Source organism: Tubulanus polymorphus, chromosome 11 (assembly GCF_964204645.1).
Source record: "Tubulanus polymorphus chromosome 11, tnTubPoly1.2, whole genome shotgun sequence".
NCBI classification, from domain to species: domain Eukaryota; kingdom Metazoa; phylum Nemertea; class Palaeonemertea; order Tubulaniformes; family Tubulanidae; genus Tubulanus; species Tubulanus polymorphus.
In genome coordinates this window covers 12,541,350-12,562,783 of record NC_134035.1, presented here as the reverse complement: position 1 = coordinate 12,562,783, position 21,434 = coordinate 12,541,350, and the positions used below count along the sequence as shown (strand labels likewise).

The 21,434-nt window shown below is 39.4% G+C and overlaps 1 protein-coding gene across 1 annotated transcript in view; it reads right to left on the bottom strand.

The window, feature by feature from the left end:
• Positions 1 to 21,434, bottom strand: part of LOC141913366 (neuronal acetylcholine receptor subunit alpha-10-like) — a 38,919-nt gene that overhangs the window by 652 nt on the left and 16,833 nt on the right. Inside the window, exons 2-5 of the mRNA XM_074804871.1 lie at positions 6,998 to 7,188; positions 6,268 to 6,312; positions 5,142 to 5,251; positions 12 to 550 (exon numbers count right to left, since the gene is read on the bottom strand). Coding sequence (XP_074660972.1) covers positions 12 to 550; positions 5,142 to 5,251; positions 6,268 to 6,312; positions 6,998 to 7,188 — 885 coding nt within the window. The remainder of the gene's footprint in view (positions 1 to 11; positions 551 to 5,141; positions 5,252 to 6,267; positions 6,313 to 6,997; positions 7,189 to 21,434) is intronic.

Here is a 21,434-nt window from a genome sequence, read left to right as displayed (position 1 = left end):
TTTGTATCTACCTAGTAATGGAATAGCGTCAGGGGTCGGCGGCAACGTTTCGCCGATTATCATCAAAAACACGACCAACGCCAACAGAATCGTGATCTCGAGGTTCACTTTTTCGCCGGACTCGATCGGCAGAAAGAAACCCAACATCGACACGACGTAGATCAACATACACGGGAATATGAGATTGAACACGTAAAACAAAGATCGTCGACTCATGTGTATGGTGAACGTAACATCGGGGTACGGTTCGTCGCAACACGCGTATTTCTTCTCGTGTCGATCCTCGGTGATCTTGTTGACGTACCACTCCTGGTTTTCCGACGTGTAGTACACCGTGTTTTTGTAGCTTTTATTGTAGTAGATATCCAACTGGAACCCGTTGTACGTCCACGATATGAACACGATATCGCAGTGTTGCTGGTCGAACGGAAAATGGCGCACGTCGAGGCTGCAGTAGATTTTCACGACGGCCGGAAACATCCACAGTACGTCGCCGGAAGACTGGATGACTGCATAGGTGTTCAAAAATCCGCTGAAAGTATCATCGGCGCTGAAAATAACAGTAGAAATATATAGATATTTAAACAGTTAAACCGTTAAACATCGAGTTCGAAAGAATCGTACTGGCATTATGTCTGTTTGTATAGGAAACTACCGAACTGAAATACCATAACCTCAATGTGTGTACATATTCAATCGTTATTGTTATCATGATCATTGATCATTGTCTCTATGATCATTCTTTAAAAAAAGCTTTCAGTTCACCGCTCTTTTTGTCGATTGTATCATCTAACGATGTATTTAGAGCTACGTAACGGAGCAATGAAGAATTTAATTGAATAAATTGATTGATTTGTCAGAGTGTCAGGGCTATTCTCAATCCCATCGTATAGATTACGGTAGGTAGTTATCAGGTATCCTTTTCTGACGCTGAGAAATAATTGATTCCTACGCGACAAATCCGTTCAAAGATTTAGCGGTTTATGGACATTTTTAACGAGCGTAGGGAACGAACAGCATCGTTAGGGACCGAGGGAGAGAGGGGGGCTGAGCGTACAGCAGTCATAGCTTTCCAGGAGTGAGATAGCTGAGCGTACAGCGGTCATAGCTTTCCAGGAGTGAGATAGCTGAACGAACAGCGGTCATAGCTTTCCAGGAGTGAGATAGCTGAACGAACAGCGGTCATAGCTTTCCAGGAGTGAGATAGCTGAACGTACAGCAGTCATAGCTTTCCGGGAGTGAGATAGCTGAACGTACAGCAGTCATAGCTTTCCGGGAGAGAGATACCTGAGCGTACAGCGGTCACAGCTTTCCGGGAGTGAGATAGCTGAGCGTACAACAGTCATAGCTTTCCAGGCGTCTTTTTTCCGATGCGATCTTTAGAATTCATTATCGTGACGGGATTAGCGAACGAACTGTCTACAGATGCGCGCAGCCTCTGGCTTCAGATACGATACGGCAAAGAGAAAACTTTCACCGTCGCTCGTCGCATTTCTAATTTGTCGCTAGAATCCGTTGCAGCAGGAAGGAAGTGTTCGGTTTTATCCGTCCTGTGGGGATTACCGGTAAATTGCCTCGGTGACTATCCCGAACTGTGGACATCTAACACGTAGATTGACCACGTTAGTGCATCCATACATAAACGACGACCTAGACGTACTCACAACCACAGGAAGACAACGATATACTTAGTCAGTTATTCTGATGCTTACGTAGAACAGGAACTTCTCGGTGATAATTTTCAGATTACGAATTTCTCAATCCTTTATATTCTGGATCTTAAATCTCCAGAATCCGGTCCCACGTTTATGAGTTAGAGTTAACTCTGAACTCAGGATTCAGTTCCACAGCTGTAATAGTTAACTCTGAACTCAGAACCCAGTTCCACAGTTGTGAATTAGAGTTAACCAGAGTTAGATCAGTTCATATTCAATGCTTTAGGGTCGAATTTTATTGTGCAACTGAATCGAGTTGCTTAGATGTAAGACTGATCGATTAGACCATCTTAACTCAGACTTCGCTCAACTCGGTTCCACGCTCTCCGTGTTTGGCGAGGTTTGCTACGTTGCTCATTCAATAAGATTCTTAGGCCATTTAGGTGGTGATTACCGAGACTGAGCCTGTTTCGGTCCAATCAACGAATAAGAAATTAGATTTCATTTAAGCCTACTTTTCGTCTTACTTGCCGGGCTGAGCATTCAAATGTATATACAATATCAATTAGATTCAAATCAAATCAATAAATGTCACAGCTAAATCTGTCCTGGTTCTGTCCTGGTTCTTAGCGAGATTACAGTAATTCCCCATCGATGACAATGTTATTAAACACAAGTCGAGTCGGAGTGCACGAGTGCAGCCATATTTGCGAGTAATAAGAATTAATCGTTTTTGTTAATAGCAGCTGAAATGGTTCTTAAACAGTAACGATGTTGCATTAATGCTGCTATATTCGGCGGGTTGAAGCACGTAGATTTTAATAAACCATTTTACAGTTGCTAGCCGCCATTTTGTTAGGGTACTTTTGTCCCGTATTGTTGGGTCATTTTTTTCTCTTTTTTAAAAACTATCCGTGATGCGTGTTGTATCATATTTCATCTGTCCATGGATGGATTTTGACAATTTCAGCAACATTCAAACCGCGTGAATCTCTAGTATTCAGTTATGTAAAAATCATTTCTCAAATTTACAACAATGCGACATGAGAGCGATATAAAAATCGGTGGTCAGTTTTTGCCGTGCGCATAGAAATCAAGGGTACTGAACTTTGAAGTTCGTTATTTTCAGAAATAATTTTCTAAAAAATCCAAGCATTTCAAGAACTGTGCGCATAAATGCCCCCTTTCAGGTGAACTTTGAAATTTTAAGATATCTTGCCTAGTTTTTTTCCTATGGCACTTTAACTGCAGCGCGTGTATTGTCATTCCGAGATTCGGCGCTGTTTTCTTTGCGTGTATTTCAGTATATGGGTGTTATTTCTTCATTTCACGACACTTGTCTCTACGGAAAATGGTTTTAATTGTTGGTACGAGTATCAGGTTTTAATATTACGGCATTAATACTGTATTCCGTTCTCCGGCGCTAGTTCGTAATGGCTGTATTGGTAGCCGCTTTTACAGCAGGCAGAGGCTTACGTACATGCACCCAAGAAAAACCAAAATATCACTCATTTGTTGTAAATGCAATCCACACACTTCTTGCGTTCTTGTGATGGTAGATGTCACTTTTTACTTTTTATCACCTGTGTCTGACATTAGGACTTGATACTTGATATGTCACCACCAAAGCAAGAAAACGTTTTCCTATATTTTCTTCCCAATCTAATCAATCTTGTGTGTACTTAATAGAAAGTATTCATAGAAAGTAGCTGGATATTTGCCCCAACCCATTTGTCCAGCTTTTTGACCACTTCTCCATCCATCTAATTTCAGTAGTTTTTATGTAAATTTATTGATAGACTACTGATTTAAATGGTCATCATACTCGATTTTGAGTGTTATATTTCTTTTCTTCTTCCATCTCAATATAGGCCCATATATTCTCTTCCCGCGCACAACTTCGAATACGTGATCAAAATGCCGTTCAGTCTCGCTGCTAAAACTGGTAAAAAAATCCCTTAAACTCCAACATCTCTAATGTCTTCGATCTATTATATTGCATAAATGACGTAATATTAAAACCTGATACTCGTACCAACAATTAAAACCATTTTCCGTAGAGACAAGTGTAGTAAAAATGAAAAAATAACACCCATATACTGAAATACACGCAAAGAAAACAGCGCCGAATCTCGGAATGACAATACACGCGCTGCAGTTAAAGTGCCATAGGAAAAAAACTAGGCAAGATATCTTAAAATTTCAAAGTTCACCTGAAAGGGGGCATTTATGCGCACAGTTCTTGAAATGCTTGGATTTTTTAGAAAATTATTTCTGAAAATAACGAACTTCAAATTTCAGTACCCTTGATTTCTATGCGCACGGCAAAAACTGACCACCGATTTTTATATCGCTCTCATGTCGCATTGTTGTAAATTTGAGAAATGATTTTTACATAACTGAAAACTAGAGATTTACGCGGTTTGAATGTTGCTGAAGTTGTCAAAATCCATCCATGGACAGATGAAATATGATACAACACGCATCACGGATAGTTTTTAAAAAAGAGAAAAAAATGACCCAACAATACGGGACAAAAGTACCCTAACAAAATGGCGGCTAGCAACTGTAAAATGGTTTATTGTCGTTATGAAGTGTTAGTAGTTGATGTTGTTTGTCTTGTCGACGGAACACGCGGCCACCGTCTTGTTTATAATGACGGCGAATCTTTTTTTAGAATGGAAATGGCGGATAAACTGATCTGAGTGTAAACGATATAATGCAAGATTTTACGACGAATTATGCGAGAAGAATAACTGTTTAATTCAATAGAAGAAAAACCCACAAGATGAAGAAAAATCTACTCGAGTTTCAACTCGAGTGTTATATTATGTTATAATTTCAATGTAAATAAAGATTATTATTTTTGAAATGGCTCAGAATTGAGTCAAAGCGACAATACACTAATCGTAGTTTCTTTCTTCATGTGGGTTTTTCTTCTTTCGTGAACAATTCCACAATTGATTATAAGTCAATTTCATTTCTTAGTCCCCGTTCTCACCATTCCATTCTGTAGTAAAGTCATATTTTTCTTATTTTTTTCAAATAGCATGTAGATAACTGTTTGTCTGAAGAAAAGATTCCGATAAATGTCGAATCTATCGGAACAATATATTATAGATATCATCGGCATTGTGGGTTGGTTCGTTCTGCTCGTTTCATTCGTAGATTTCGATGATAGCGAGTTTTATTCACTGTTTATCTCGGCTTAGAGGAGAAATAACTGCTTAAGGCTTGTGTATATAAAGCATGGAGAAATCTTAGGTGAAATGCGGCGTTTTCATTTGTATTTTCTTTGCGTAGGTTCAAGTTGTCGCGATAGAATGATCGCTACGAGCAGGTTTCTGCGAATGTCGTCGTATATTCTCAAAACGTTTACTCCGACAATTCTGAACCTTAGAAATTAGGTCACTATCGGGCAGCAGTTTGATTTTAGAATTCAGAATAAACCGAAATATCCGTCGAACTGCTATGATCGATACTCACTGATTACTGATCACTAAATCTGGTATCCAGATATCGTAGGCGGGAATGTGAATGGACGTTACGTTACCGAACTGAGCCGGATTCCAATGCAAATATTCATCCACCCAACGCTGAAAATAGATAGAAAAAAATATGCGACAGCTGCACGAACCATAAAACTACAAAATACGCAACATTTAACGATCATTTTTTGTCGAACGGAATGATTTTTCTACGATTCCGTCGAAAATGTGTGATCGATGATGCATTTTTTTCAATGGTATTTCGCGCCTATAAATACCGTCTCAGACGGTGATTTAAACGAGACGTGATTTATAACGAGCTGAGTCGAGATGTGAAATTGTGTCTGCGGTCTAAACATGAAATGAAATTCACACTCGTCAGGAATCGACTTGAAAAAATCGCGATTGATGCGATAATAATTCAGACTGAATAAACCCTACAGTCAGTTCAGTCACGGCTTAGATTTACGACCAAAGAGCATTTTGGTACCATGGCCAATCTTACAACTTAAGACTAGTCTTGAGATTTGAGACCTCATTTGGACTGAAGTTTAACTTGACCATCGGCTTTCACCAGTCTTGGTGCCCATTTCTCTTCTAAAAATTCTAGTTGTCGGTTTTACAGACTGGTCTCAACTTAACCGAAAGGTAATCCAATCCGATTTTAATAAGGCCTAGGGGCCAGTTGCGCAGTCATGAATTAAGTCCAAAAGTGGTCTTAAATCATAAGACCGGTCTTTAATTGTTAGATTGGCTATAGAACTAAGTTGGGGTCTTAGACTAGTGTTAAGTCTAAGCCATGACTATGCAACCAGCACCTGGTTAATAAAAACACAGTCTATAAAACTGGCCCTTAAAGTATAGTTCTGAGTCCTGGCTTAAGTTGGATAATGGTCTTGTTTAGACAGGTCTTAAGTTGAGTCTAAGCCAATATGCATTTTGCATTGGTTAATATAAATGATATCCGAATAGGAAAAAACTCAGTTTTCGGTGATGTCTATAAAGATTAATCCGTATTCGACGTTTGGTGATTATTCTCGCGGAACGCGGCGGCGGCGGCGGCATTTAAAAAGTGCGATGTTTATTCAGCGTGTTTGTAGTGCGAGTGAAAATCTAACACTTACCAGTCGTACCGACACTAACGACGAAAATGTCTGGTGTTTTTCATTCTGCGAAAAAAAATAGAGAGAAAACAGAAATGAGCCGGGGACCATCTGTGCCCGCAGTTCGCGTAATGATCAGATATTTGCCGCAGTTACGTTAAAAAGTGTAAATATGACAGTTGTGTGTTTGGGTAATTCAATTTCTCGCTCGCGGATCGCGTTATTTCCAGTTGGTTAACTGTAGATTCTTGGCGAAGATTCTCTCGATTTTGAATGACGGCTGATCAGTGGATGCTGGCCGCGCTTGAGATATCGATATTGTTGAGGATATGTATATGTGACACACAGCTGAACATTGTCTACAGTGTTGTCAGTTAAAGAATTGAATCGATTCTTCCAAATAGTCAAATTCAGCAACTTAAGAACTTAAAGGCCACAGAATATTTCATTCCCCAAATACGTCTAACACCAAACAGATTTTATTTCATTCTGTGTAAGTTGATATTCAATTTGGTGATAGGCTGAATAAGGTTCTGCGCCGTGGTACTCTCGCGATGTCACCAGGTTCCAGTTCCAGCGATGAAGTAACACGCCAGAGCCTCGCGATGCCATCAGGTTTAAATCCCTGCCGAGGAAGGAACTTGGCAGATTCTCACGATGCCATCAAGTTCCAATCCCTATGAGGCAGGCACGTGGCAGAGTCTCACGATGCCATTAGGTTTAAACCCTGCCGAGGAATGGCTTTACTTACCGTGTCAAGGATGTGGAATAGAGACATGGCTATATTGAGTTTAATCGTAGAATTGTCATTTTTAACCGGTCGCGAAGTTTTGTCGTAACCCTTCATTAGTTTCTGTTTGATCTTGTACTCATTCGATCTGTACTCGCGGTCGATACTTTCTCCTCTTCCGCGCCGACCCCCTCGGTTCAGTCGTCGACTCCCTGAAATAATGATCAGCGTATTCAATATTGACAGGAATCCTAGATTGTCTGAACGGGTGAATTGGGTACGCAATGTTATTAAGATAATGATCACGGTTTACGTTCACAAAGCTACAGTGTTAATGGCTATTCCAATGATCAACTACACTTTCGATATATACAAATGCTAAACTTCATGGGAAAAGATACGTTGACGAAGTTTACGTGAAGTTCACGATTGGTAGAACACTATATCCGTGTTGACGCGATGAGGAGAGAATCCCACAATGATAATAAAAAGTCCGAAAATGAAACTTCGAGATAGTAGTTTATTTCAACGTTTCGACTATATCCTAATAGTTGTTGAAATAAACTACTATCTCGAAGTTTCATTTTCGGACTTTTTATTATCATTGTGGGATTCTCTCCTCTTTACGTGAAGTGTTATAAGGGACACTTAGACCAACTATCCATAAAACTAAAAAATACCTGCAAGAAAAAGCGAGCTGTACATATGTGAATTATAAAATACAAGCTAACACGATGTAATGGACAAACACTTTTTACGCATTCGGTAGGAGAACCAAGTGGATGTCGTTGTACCACAGAGATATTTCACCTGACAAAAGGGGCAAACTAGGATTAGTGTCTGATGTGTACCAGAGTTGGTTAAGATGCTATGATCGTAGAGTGTCGAGGAGCACAGTCGATACATCCATTTGCAAGACTGGGCGAAGGATATGGTCGTCTAGAGATCGCGCATTCGGCGCTTTAAAGCAGCCATACAAAACGCAGTTTAGAAAACCCCGTGTAAACCGTGTGAACTTAAGACAACACGATCCGAGATTGATGTCCAGTCGTTAAAACGTCAGAGCAGTTACAGGTAGACCAGCACAAATAAGGCTATTAGCTTAGTGCGCCGGTTTCTGAGAAGATAAAGGCTCTGTTATGTAAATGATCCGTTCCAAGACGGAATTCATACAATGCTACTGATGAACCATCACCTAAAGCTAAAAATCTCGCTCGATACGTAAAAAACTGAGACTACTGGCAAAGTCAGAAGAGAAAGATAACAGATGAGTAATTTAGATAATTCCATTAATCACGTATCCCCCGAACTTGCCGTCAGCAACCACGACGCATAGTTTCTTAGCCTCGTAAAAAAAGACTCAAAAACAAAACCTCCATCATCGCACCGATGAGTAAACAGGGCCGTTGCCACGGATACGAAGGCGTTTAGTTTAATGACATTTTGCGCGTAGAAAATTTGCGTTTTACTGCGTCAGAGAATTTAATCGGCGCGAGAAGGGGGCGGTAAATATTGATATAAAATTATCAACGACGTTTTTGCGAGTCAAATGGGCCATTCATATCGGTTATAGTCGAAACTTAATACGCGGAAGTATTTCTGAGTGTGCAGTTCGTTGATAGAGGTTTCGAGCGCCTAAACGAGTAGAATAGGATACTAGCTGGATAGGATTATGAAATCGTGTATCGCCTTAGAACTATTATCACAGGCGCCCTCTGTAAACAGGTGCGTTGATCGAACCGTGGATTGTAAAACGAAGATATGTCAATATGATGGATAGGGTTGGGGGAGGGGAATTCCACACGATGGGTGCGAATATCCCGAATGACAATCCTCCAAATGGGACTTCAAATGACATTGGTCTAACTGAGAGAAGGTTGTGACTCGTAGCGAAGTTTTCGAATTGGTCTGTAAACTTTAGATAAGTCTGGATTGGTAGAGAACTGCCTTTTGAAGCACGGTGACAAGAACAAGATTCTCATAACATAAATACATCGGAACATACACTGTTCCATAAGACAAGTGCTCGGGTTATAACATGTCCTCATCAGTCAAAGTAATAAGATAAAATCCCACTATTTACAGATTAAAAGAATTTAAAAACCAGAATTTATTTATTAAATCTAAAATATATAAAAAGACACGACGTTTCGATCTCACCCTAGAGATCATCGTCAGGTGTGTGATCTCTAGGGTGAGATAGATCGAAACGTCGTGTCTTTTATATATTTTAGATTTAATAAATAAATTCTGGTTTTTAAATTCTTTTAATCTGTAAATAGTGGGATTTTATCTTACTATCCGTTCACCACGTTTGAGTGTGGTCATCGTTCTATTCAGTCAAAGTACTTCGAACTGATCATCTGGTCAGTATTGATGATAGGTGTGAACCTTTGGCCATTGCTTCAAGTTAACGACGATATTGTTATATAAACCCATAGGCACACGATGTCTCTATTAGGCTTTCCCTTTTACTCTTGTGTTACGAGGTCGCTTTTGCTGAGCCCTCAATTCTGTGTCGACGACTTATACGCAACCTTATTAACGACCGACATTCTTATTTTTCTAATCTACGATTCTGAGCTCGGAACTCCGTATAACTTCGTTAAGCGGAATATAACGGCCACTAAACGATTCGACTTGTTTCGCCATCACGATCGGATGTTTAGAATTACCGAATCGCGTGCTGTTTCCTAAATAGAATTCGCTCACACGACGATCATGTACGAGTCGGGTATAGTTTATGATGGATGGACGGAGAAAGAGAGCGAGGATCCCAATTCAGCCAGAACTCTTAAATCTATACGATATACCATTCAGTATATACAATATTTAAAAAGAAATCGCCGATGTGCCTCAGGGATCGGCAGTTTGTCTTTGGAGTATAAATTGATTCTGAATTAAGTCCGCGGCTGCATTCATTTGCTAGAGAGAAAAACGGGGGAAAATAAGATCAACGTGAAGCCGCAGCCCGAAGGAACGTTTTCTGCGGAACTTTTAGAAAAAATGCCTTGCATCAACAAAAGATATGGTTAATCCACTAGAACGTATAGTGATTCCAATATCAAATCTAAGATTTTACTAAAATCTCTCTGCCCTGGATTATAAATACATGTCGTAACTCTGTTTTTTTTTCGTCTTAAAATAGGGATTGACCCTGTTATTAATTTGATTGGTAGATTTCGTTTGATTTGGTGTCCCTTACAAACCCACCACACCTGCCGCGAGCGAAACAAAGGGTTTCGATTTTGAAATCGGAAATCGAAGTACAGATATAGTTGTGTGATCGGCGGTCGAATGTACAGAATTTTTCGTTTAAATCGAAGTATATAATTGGACATTTCGTTTCACGTTCTGTCAAACAATCATCCAACCAGCTGGAACTGGCAAGCGACTGATTGGGGTTAAATTTGTCCTAATTTAATACATCGTTAAGACACAGTTATCCCGGAGATGACTATATAGGATATCATAGAATCTTTTACTATCATAACCCAAGGAAACTTTTCAGATTCTATCTTTCATTCTGAATGTGGTATTTCATATCGATTTCGCATGATACTCATGATTCCCATGTCTCGGAAATTGAAGGATTTTAAAGAAAAAGTTTGTTGTTTACGAATATATTGCGGAATCTGATATCATTCGGTTCTTATAGACTTAGGAGAACAGCGCTTGACGTGCGAGTTTCACCAGTGAAATCAAGTAATCTATTTTTCTGTTGTCGAGCGGATGAAAGAGAAACGCGTTTTAAAGACGGTTCATTACTGCGCTCGGTAAAAAGGCCAAACGATCAGCAGAACATCCGGACAGCGAACAAAACAAATCAAACGGAATTGCAGGGATTTAAACCGTACGTCATCGCCTGAAAGCCCTTTAGGCCATCGTCAAATGAACAACCCCCGATGACTCTGATTGCGAGTGCTTATTTCACATCTAATGCGTCCGGGGTTTCGGAACTAGAAGATATCTGAATTGAAATCAGCGTCAGACAAAACGACTGATGACGATTACGAGCCGAAATATATCAAAAATAGAATATTGATGTAATTTCAGTCGGATTTCATTATATGAAAAAAATAGGTAATTGTCGGATTCGACCTAAAGTTTGTAATGCGGAAGGAAAGCACGCTAACCACTAGATCAAAAGACCTCTTTCGGCCAGTCAATGGTTACACAACTTTATCTAGCATCGCGTGAAGATGGGTGAATGACAAATTGCCTATATGAACTGTAGACAGTTTGATTAAAATATGAATCCCAGGCCAGTCCCGATTGGTCTGAGTCGGTTCTACCTATTCAGCAATAACAATCTGTAAACCTGATAGAAGCGGCTATATAACCAAGCGTAACCAAAGCGGCTTTGGTTACACTGATATCATGAAAATGACAAAACAAAACTTGATACAGCAACGGAAGAGGATAATAGAGTTTGTAGATTTCTTAAAGCTTACCATCATGTTTCAAGCCATGGACGCATATAGCGATGGCAACAGCGTGACGGCGGGGGATATGAAATTCCAGAATCAGCAGCTCGCTGCGTGTTATAATTCGATTGCGTAACTCTAGACGGCGAGTTCGGACGTGATTTTATTAAGCATCCATTGCGCCCGGGTTGTATTGTGTCGTCCGGCGACCGAACGAAATTCAATATCAAATCGTATAGTAATAACTGGTTAACGCTTTATCATTGTACGAGCGTGTCACCAGTAATCAATCTTATATTCCTCACTCGGTCATCTTACCCCCGTTTAACCGTTCCGATTTACCTTCCCTGAAACACTTAATCTTGATAATTATCTATCAATTCTGCGCAAATCGTCTTCCGCGATATCCCGTTATGAATTCGCATACGTAAGTTATATCGAATTAAGCCTTGAAAAGCGTTTATGATCTTCCCGTCCCGGAGAAATGTCGGTCAAACTTCCCGCCAGGGGATCACGTGCGTGACGTCACACCAGGTCACCTTGGCCGAAAATTCAGTGGTTATAAACTCAATACCGACAGTGTTTGAACGCTAGATATACTGAATAACCTTTCCAAACTCCGACTGCATTTTTGGACTGAAAAAAGGCGTTTTGGATGATGAAAAGCATGTCGGAAGTCTCGAAAGCAAATCGCACTATGTCTAAATTACTGGTAAAGTTCCGTAGCAAAGTTCAAAGGTATCATTGAAATTGGTCACGTTCTATTAACTGCCGAGTGAGCGCGTGTTGTCTTCAGAAGCTATGATTACCCGAGGGGCGTTTCTATTTTTTTTTATTGTCGCTTGTTTGAAGAAGATGCGAGATAAATTGTCGATGTCGGAACGGTAAAACTAATCCGACCGATACAACAGAAGGGAGATGTATCCCGTGATTATATCAACCACTACCACAAATACGTGAATGAAATGCTGCAGGTTTTTAGCGAGTTCAGAGTAAAGATAAAACCTCTAGTTTGTAATGTTGATTAAGATGCGGCAAGAGCAGCCCAAGTCGGGCGCGACTGGGAGAGACTTGAATCGCGTAGCAAATAGATAGTGACTCGTGCGTTTCAACTGTAGTCGCTGGCAGTCGCAAGAAGTCACTGGCAGCCACTGGCAGTCGCAAGAAGTTACTGGCAGCCACTGGTAGTCGCAAGAAGTTACATGGTAGTCGCTGGCAGTCGCTAGTAGTCATTGAGTCGCTGGTAGACGCTGGCATTTAAAAGAAGTCACTGCTAGTCGCTAGTAGTCGCTGGCAGTCGCTGGTAGTCGCTGGTTTAGTCGCTGCTAGTCGCTGGTAGGCGCTGGCATTTAAAAGAAGTCACTGCTAGTCGCTAGTAGTCGCTAGCAGTCGCTGGTAGTCGCTGGTTTAGTCGCTGGTAGTCGCTAGTAGTCGCTAGTAGTCGCTGGTAGTCGCTAGTAGCTGCCAGTAGTCACTGGTAGTCCATTATCAACAATCTAATTCCCGCCGCGCGATCTGCGCTAATTTCAGACACCGTTTAATCCCTATCGAGACCACACGAAAAAAACAACTCATTCGTGCGATAAATCATTATGACATAACGCATTAAAAACGAAACATCAATTGATGTTCGCGCGTGTACTATACTGATCCCATCTCGAGAGGTTTCTATCGTGGTTCTGTGACTATGCTACTGTCATGAACGCAGTTTCCCAATTTTTCAATTTTCAGATAGCGGATATGCGTCCCCTCCCTGAGTGCGACACTCGTGTTATAACAGCTTCATCGAATATAAAACTGGCGCGTATGTATTTTATTCATACGGGCGTGAATTTTATCTAGATAAAAAAAAAGTACGGCGTAAATTTGTGTCACACTCGACGTTTCAGCAGCGATTCGCGCTGCGCATGCGATGTTTCATATTTCAACCCGCAAAGCGTCGAGAATGTCGAAAACTAAACCGTATTTGACAGTAAATTACACGATACACGGGCTGGAAGCGGAAATCCTCGGGATCCAGTTCCGACGCAGTGTCGCGAGTTGGAGTTGCTTGCGAACACTGTCAAAATTATAGTTCACTTCTATTTTACCTCTTTAAAGTCAAATCTAAACTCCTAAACGAACTTAATTCAACCTGGTCCAGAGCTCACATTCCTTCTAATCCAGTTCATTTTCAAATATTTTTTTTTTGGTAAATGGATCAATATTCGATCCACAACTGATGCTGGATCAAATTCTACAGTTCTTTAATTAAACGTGACTCGTTTTCAATTCGTTCATCGCAAGTAACACTGATTCAGATCTAAATAACGGAACTGTGGAGCCTGTTCCTGAAGACTGAAAATTAAAAAACTAAAAGGTTAATCGACGCCTACAGCAGTTCAGTGTTCCAGGTCGGTTAAAGCTTTTATTATGCTTTTTTTCACGGACTATTGCGTTTAGTTTCACGATCCCAACACGGACGTGCGAATGTTTGCAACGTTGGTGCTCGTAGCTTACTATTATATAAAGGAAAGAACTTGAAACGCGTATTTTTATCATATTTCCATAATTTCCTATGAAACTCCTTTCCCAAGTACGCGAACCCTCGACTGATTTCAGTAGAACATGCGTAGGAAGAATACGATATCGGATACCGAAATACACGGTTTATAAAACAAGAATTACTCACGAATATAAATATCAAACTGATGGTTTATTTCATTACACATCGTAATGAAATATGCTGAACACATTTCACAAACAGAATATACTATTTACACACATTAATTTTTTCTGCAGTGCCTTAGATATATATTGCCCGGTGATTCGTCGAAAGAAATAATGAATATATTTCGGGATTAATAGAATTTAGTTTAGACATCCATCTTAACAGTGGTCGGCGAAATATTTTTAATCAAATCAATCTAATTGATCGTTTCGTTTTGTTCTATTTGATGTGAACATATTGATAAGAAGTGTACGATGTTGATATTCCCGGACTATTGGTCGGAATAGTAAGATATATGTTGTTTGCCGAGTGGCTGGTCTGGAAGCTCGATAAATCTACGATAATGATGGGGCATATCGTAAACACCTCCGAACGTCTATGTCAACCTCTCCTTTCCACATCCCCCTGCCTTCCCTCCTCTCTCTCTCTCTCTCTCTCTCTCTCTCTCTCTCTCTCTCTCTCTCTCTCTCTCTCTCTCTCTCTCTCTCTCTCTCTCTCTCTCTCTCTCTCTCTCTCTCTCTCTCTCTCTCTCTCTCTCTCTCTCTCTCTCTCTCTCTCTCTCTCTCTCTCTCTCTCTCTCTCTCTCTCTCTCTCTCTCTCTCTCTCTCTCTCTCTCTCTCTCTCTCTCTCTCTCTCTCTCTCTCTCTCTCTCTCTCTCTCTCTCTCTCTCTCTCTCTCTCTCTCTCTCTCTCTCTCTCTCTCTCTCTCTCTCTCTCTCTCTCTCTCTCTATCTCTCTCTCTCTCTCCGCCTCCACGAGAAGCCTTCTTCCACCGAACCTATTCTACTCCCGTACATTAGACCAGTGTGAAACCCTACAGTAAATGACTTGTGACGTTTGTTAATTAGTAAAAGTCTCCGTAGTTTCCTTGGTGAAAAGACGCCGCTACGTGGATTCGCTAATGATGCTCATTTTACACACAGAACGCCGCTGAAACTCAACGCGCAACCGACGACGACTACGACAGGATTTTTAGTTTAATTTGCGCTGTCGGGTATCCGTCGTCAGTCGGTTTCTCTGCCCTACAAAAAGGTCAAGTCAATGATGTTTAATAGAAATCTTGGCAGGAATCGGCAGAACTGAAAACAAATAATTACTAGTCGAATTAACCGATTATCGAATTATTTTACAACCGGAAAAAAAGTTTACGGCTTTTTACATAATTGGAATCGGCTTTTTCTTTTCAATGCTTCGTTCAATTCAATCAATTTTCTCATCAAACTATTTCTACATTCATTCATTTAGTTTCGTTGCTTCTTTTATTCGTTTCAAAATGTTGTTGTTTTTGAAGGATTTTATACGTATATCGTGGTTGAATTAACTTTAAATCGATAATCATTTTAATGTCGTCTTTACAAGTTCTCGTATTTTTTCGCGATGAAAGGAATATCTTCTGATTCTCTACTTCATTGGTGGAACTTCCCAAGATGTTTTTCTGCGATATCTTCACAATTTTCCGAGTATCTCATTCCGGTCTTAATTATGCACTTAGAAATCTCAGACGCGGGCTAAACTAGTACTAAATGATATGAAATTTCATCCCAGTTTTTTTGGCTCATTTTAATGCCTGAATTAGGTATACATCACCAAAACAAAGATAACAATCGCAGAAAACGTCGCAGCAATTGGTAAATTGCGATCAACTCAGAAATAACGCATGAATCGGATGAAATAGAGAAATAGCAACTTCATGTTTAATGCAACGTATCTTTTTTACATTTTGCGCGATGCGTTGCCTATTGTCGTGGAATAGATTGGGGTGAACGGGGGGCCACAGTCAGCCCCGATCTTCTGAATATTCGATATCGGAAGACGAACCCTTCGAAGGGTCAGGTCTGTTCCGCTGTTGTTGACAGCTGACGCTGTACATTGTCACAACAACTACGCGTAGAAAAGAAGACCCGAGAAAAATAGTCCGGAAATTGAGTAAAACACTCCAGCGATCGGGAATTCGTTCCCTCTGGTTTTCGATAGAATGGAGTTGATTCAAACTGGTTAATGCGCGATAGATCAAAGGATGGTGACATTACATTTCGTTTCTTGAAAAAGAAACCAATAACCACGACGTAAAGGCTTCAGAGAGTAGTGACGTTCCGACTCTTATGCTTAGGAAATTTTTGTAAAAACCTAGTTTACTTCGTGATTGTGGGGTTTCTTATTGATTTAGACAATCACTGGTGTACAGAACCAACATTACTTATTTCAATGCTATCTCAATTATTCTCTCTGATCGAGACTTTGCAATTCACTAAAACCGTTTTCAAGATCAGTATTGAAACTAAACAGTGATTTGAAGTAAATTTGATAATCGCGTGAAAAACATCGTACATTAGTGTTATGTAGATTTCTGTAAAGAGTAAGACACTATTATGGTTATTCAGAATGTTGATGCTTCTAAAACGAGTCAATCGCACGCGATCTGCCAGTGTAGTTCTTCTGATTTCATATGAATATCTCAATATTCTGCCTAGACGCTTTTATTGACACTGTTATCATGAATATTGTATATATTTGACTTAAAAACTTACTACGTCAGTCAATCAACTTTATGAACTGATCGCTTAAAAAAACTTTACTTCACCGAGACTGGGAGAAGCTTGTTATTAGTAACTAATCATGATTTGAAACTAAACCGTTTATTTTCGAATGACTAAATTATATTCTAAACAAAGATTGATTTTCGACGCCTATTTAAGTTAATGAACGAACCCGCACAATTGATAATATCTTATAATTCATACGGTTTCGAGATTAATCAATTTCTCATCTTCCAAGAAACGTTAATGTAAATTTGAAAATCAATCGTGGAAACGTTCATTATGTTCCGCATTGAGAATATATTCAGTCGATCCGTAAAGAAAATGATTTTTGTGTCACTCTCACAAATACGGCGCTGTAGAATACAGTTTATGTATTATTTTGTACGCGTGTAATACGACGTATTTATAAAAAACAATCACTTAGACATTTTTCATAAATAAATCAATGTTTGGCACTTATCTATCAGTCCGCGACTGTTGAATTGGTTGTTCAGAAGGCTTTTAATTTTATTGCGTTCTGTTTTTACTGTCAATAAAAATCGCTGAAACAGCCCTCGACAGTTCGTAAGAATTTTTAATGAATTACACATTTTATGAACTGACACCAGCACTCAACGCGGATAGTTAAACACACCGCGCGTAAAACACTATTATTACAACGAATGTTTTACCGATATTTTTTCAGTCAATATGTCGATAAACGTTGTATTGCGCAGCTTTGATTTCCACTTGTTCGTTCCAATATTACAACAATTATTATCGCGTCCGATATTTTCTTCGTCATCTAAGAACAGATTTTCAATTACAAGCGCTTTTGAATTCGTATCGCCTTATTTTCTCTATCGTTTTTGCCGATATCGAGCAAATGCACATCAGATATCATAGTTTTAATGATAAAAACCATAAAAACTATAAAAACTATATCCTAGTTCACTAAACTATCAATATACAAATTCCACACAAAGAATGGAAAACAAAGTCCAAAATTTTTCCTTGAGCTAGTAGTTTATCCAATGCTTTGAATTTGTCCTAAAAACAAAAGATGTGCGAATGACCAGTTGCCCATCAGCATTTTTGCGACAAAAATTAAGTCCTTCTCCCGGCGGGCAACAAAGCACCAGCCGGTGGCGCCTCCCTCGTGCTATTAGCAAAGCAGCCAATCAACGCGAAGTAAACACGTCCTTTTCAGTTCCGGAATTCAGGCGTAAAGTTAAACATTTTCATTTCTAAAAATCCTATTTTTGGACACGATTATTAGTCCCGAAAGGCTAAATAAACCACTAGCTCAAGGAAACATTTCAGTTTTCATTCGAAGGGTAGTTGATAAATGAAATGTTGCTTTTAGAGGAAAGATATCATCAGCGCACAATTCCGAAGATGTTACTTCTGTCTTATGACCCGATTTTCTTACATTCATTTCAATATCTAAAGTCAACGAGTTCATAAAAAACAACAACAATAACAACACAACTCGACTGTGAATTCGGTGCGTTTAAACGAAGGTAAAATAACAGTGAGACATATTGATAACAGATATCACGGCTTTTTTATTGTGTATCATTCGATTAACACGTGTTCGCGCACACAAATAGAGGTTTCTACTTGCATTGTCTAGGATTCATCGCGAAAATGAGGACTTAGCCGAAAAAACGAAGAAAACAGAACCACTCACCACCTCATTCCCTCATTCCCTCACCCCTTCTTACCTATAGAACGGGTTTCGGTTCTGACTATGATGAACGAGTCTTTGAAATCAAAATTAGATTTTAGAGTCAGGAACCTGTTAGAACACTATTTCTATGTAATGACGTTACTTGAAGTTAAATCAAAATGTTCAACGCATTTAAGTAGCGATAGTACTTCGAAATGCTTATAGTTTGAAATGTTTGAAGTGGTGATTCAGTGCTGTATTGATTGATCAGCCGCTCCTTGAAAACCATCTCAAAGAAAAAAAGTACTTTAAGGCACAATATAATGACATTGTCAGCGATTTTTATTCGAACGCGTGTTCAGTTTTAATTTAACAATTCTCGAGCCGTCGGAAATGCCACGTATACTGTTCACCTTGTTCACTCGTTGTTAATACCTTTTGATCGGATTTTTCGTCGTAAATCGGATTTGTGTCATTCTCGTGTTGATCGTCGACACAGAAATGGAAATAAGTCAGAAATCGAACTGTAATTAACCCGCTGTTGATGATAGTCGGTGCCTAGTTTGAACTCTGATTGAAAAACTGCTCATCCAGAAATCGTTTGAAATACAAAGAAGAGTTCGGTGTTTAGTTTATTTGAAGATTTTGAACGGGTTGGTGACTGAGGTTCTTACTATATTGGGATATTGCGAGAAGGCCAATGAAAACAGGTTTAATTCGTGAATTCGTTTAGGTCGAGCGCAGTCAGTTTGGCTAGTTTTTTAAAAACCGTTTTATTATTATCATTATTATGAAAAATTCATCATTTTCACCGATGACTTTATTTGTAAAAGTTTAATTTGTCAATAAAGTTTATTTTCATCAATACAGTCAAACCATCTTAATCCAGATCGGTTTAATCGACAATATTTGCAGTCCAGCTATTCATTAATACACAAGAAAATGACTTTTTATCCGCATCCGGATTTCCCATAAACTGGATAAAGTTTGTTGGACCCAAATAACCGAATTAAGCGGATTCTACTTTATTAGGTAGTTGTACTACAGTCGGTTGTAATCAAATCATAATGATTATTATTGGCATTGACATCTTCAAGCAAAAACAGTATAAATGAGAACCTTTGAAAGCTGACCACGCATTCAGCGTGGTACACGTTCAAACCATTTCTATTTAGATTATTCCAAATCGTGGAATTACGTGCTAGACTTCAAATACATTACCATCCGCAAAGCATTTTTGAGCCTGTAGATATATCACCGAGTTGATGATCACGGAAATCATATTCTGTGAAAGATATTCATGAAATTGCCCAACCTGAAAGTAGTTCTCCTATATCTGATTATTGTCTGATCAATGAAGATGATGTCACGTATGATGTAAGCGAAGGAAGTAATACCTCAACTGAGTATTGATGTTGCGAGTTCGGTTGCGATGCGCAGTTTATAGTCAACGTTAAGTCCGTTGATTTTTTCAATGGTCGTAATTTTCAATTTATTTAAAAGATTACCCGCACCGTTTGATGCGAGGCAAACGAGATTCTTCAACATCTCGACCTCAAATAACCTCCAATCCATCCCAAAAAAATCCTCAGTGATTACTTTATAAATCAGAAGAATTGCCAATAGTTTACTCTCTGTCGCTGGACGGCTTTCGCGGATCCGCGTCTAGATTTTATTCGGAGATACGAAATAATTTATCTAACCACAAAACATCGGCCAAGAAAAAACGGCAGACATATCACAACTTGATTAACATGCGTCCGATGGGAAGATTGTCAGGACGGGATGTTTTTAGTTGCGGAGAAATGATTTCTTTCTCTTACAAGTACCATGTTCCCTTCTTTGACAGCAGCCAAAGTTATCGATAAACTGTGTTCTGTTTTTTGAACTGGCAGCCAAACTTTTTGAAAACCGTATCCGTCAGAATAATTAGAAATTGTAACTTTTGAATATAGATTGGAGATAAAATTTGAATTATGTCCAGACACAAAGCTATTTAAGACTCTGCATTGTTTAATTGCACTGTTAAGAGTCACGAACGCCGCGCTCACTTCTTTGAGAAACTTGTCATCAAAACGGCGATCTAAGAGTCTCTTCTTACTCGATAGGGTGATCAAATATGCGCCAAAGATATTCGGTCCATCCCTAACTATTTTTTAAAACTACAGCACCTGAACATAAAGATTAGTTCGCTGAAAAGGAAATGAATAAGATAAGAAAAATTGATGAAGAAATATAAAAATGAGAATTAAAAAGAAGAGAGAGTATGACCAGTATATATTTAGATGTTTATCTGAGTAGGTGTGTCAGAGGAAAATAACGAATCATGTTATATTAATACTGAATTGACATACTTAATTATATATACTGACTTCAATTCTAATAGATTCAATAAAGATTGAACGAGCAGATTGTTAGAGGTCCTGTACGCTGGGACTACTCACCTACCAGGTTTTAGCAAGCCTGGCATGCGAGTATAGACTGGTTCCGTGACTACACACTTGCCAGAAGCAGATATTTAACTGTGCCTGGCATGTGAGTATAGACCGTTTCTGTTTTATGTATATATTGAATACTTCCAAATCGCCGTTATGTATTAGATGCCCCGGCGTTATTTTTATGTTCTGCACTGAATAAATTGCATGTCACTTTCTGCCGATATTTCAATGGACCCGCTGGTTATACATAAAAGCCGGAATAGCTCGGAGCATGACTGCTGAAACGATGATAAAACTACGACAACGGGAGTTTATTGCACCATTCGGTTCCTGCCAAGAACGAACAAAATGGTTTCGACTCGTCTTATGTGCATTGAATATTACACGAAGACCACCATCGTCCTTGTAAGCGACATCTCGCCGCCGCGGCAAGCGAGGAGAATCGGGCTCTCGACGAGACGGATGTCTTTGATGGATACCGATAGAGGAAATGGTCTCATCTCCGCACAAAATACCCGCAAAACAAACGCGGGCGATCGCGTTGGTTTTATAACCAACGAGCAGGAAATATAAAAACACAAAAAAACGATCGATTCTATAATCTCGATGAAACGTTCTGAGTCTGTGTTGTGTAATACAACACGATCAAATCCTGCAATATAGAGACGGAAAGAGAGCTCGTACTGAGAGAGT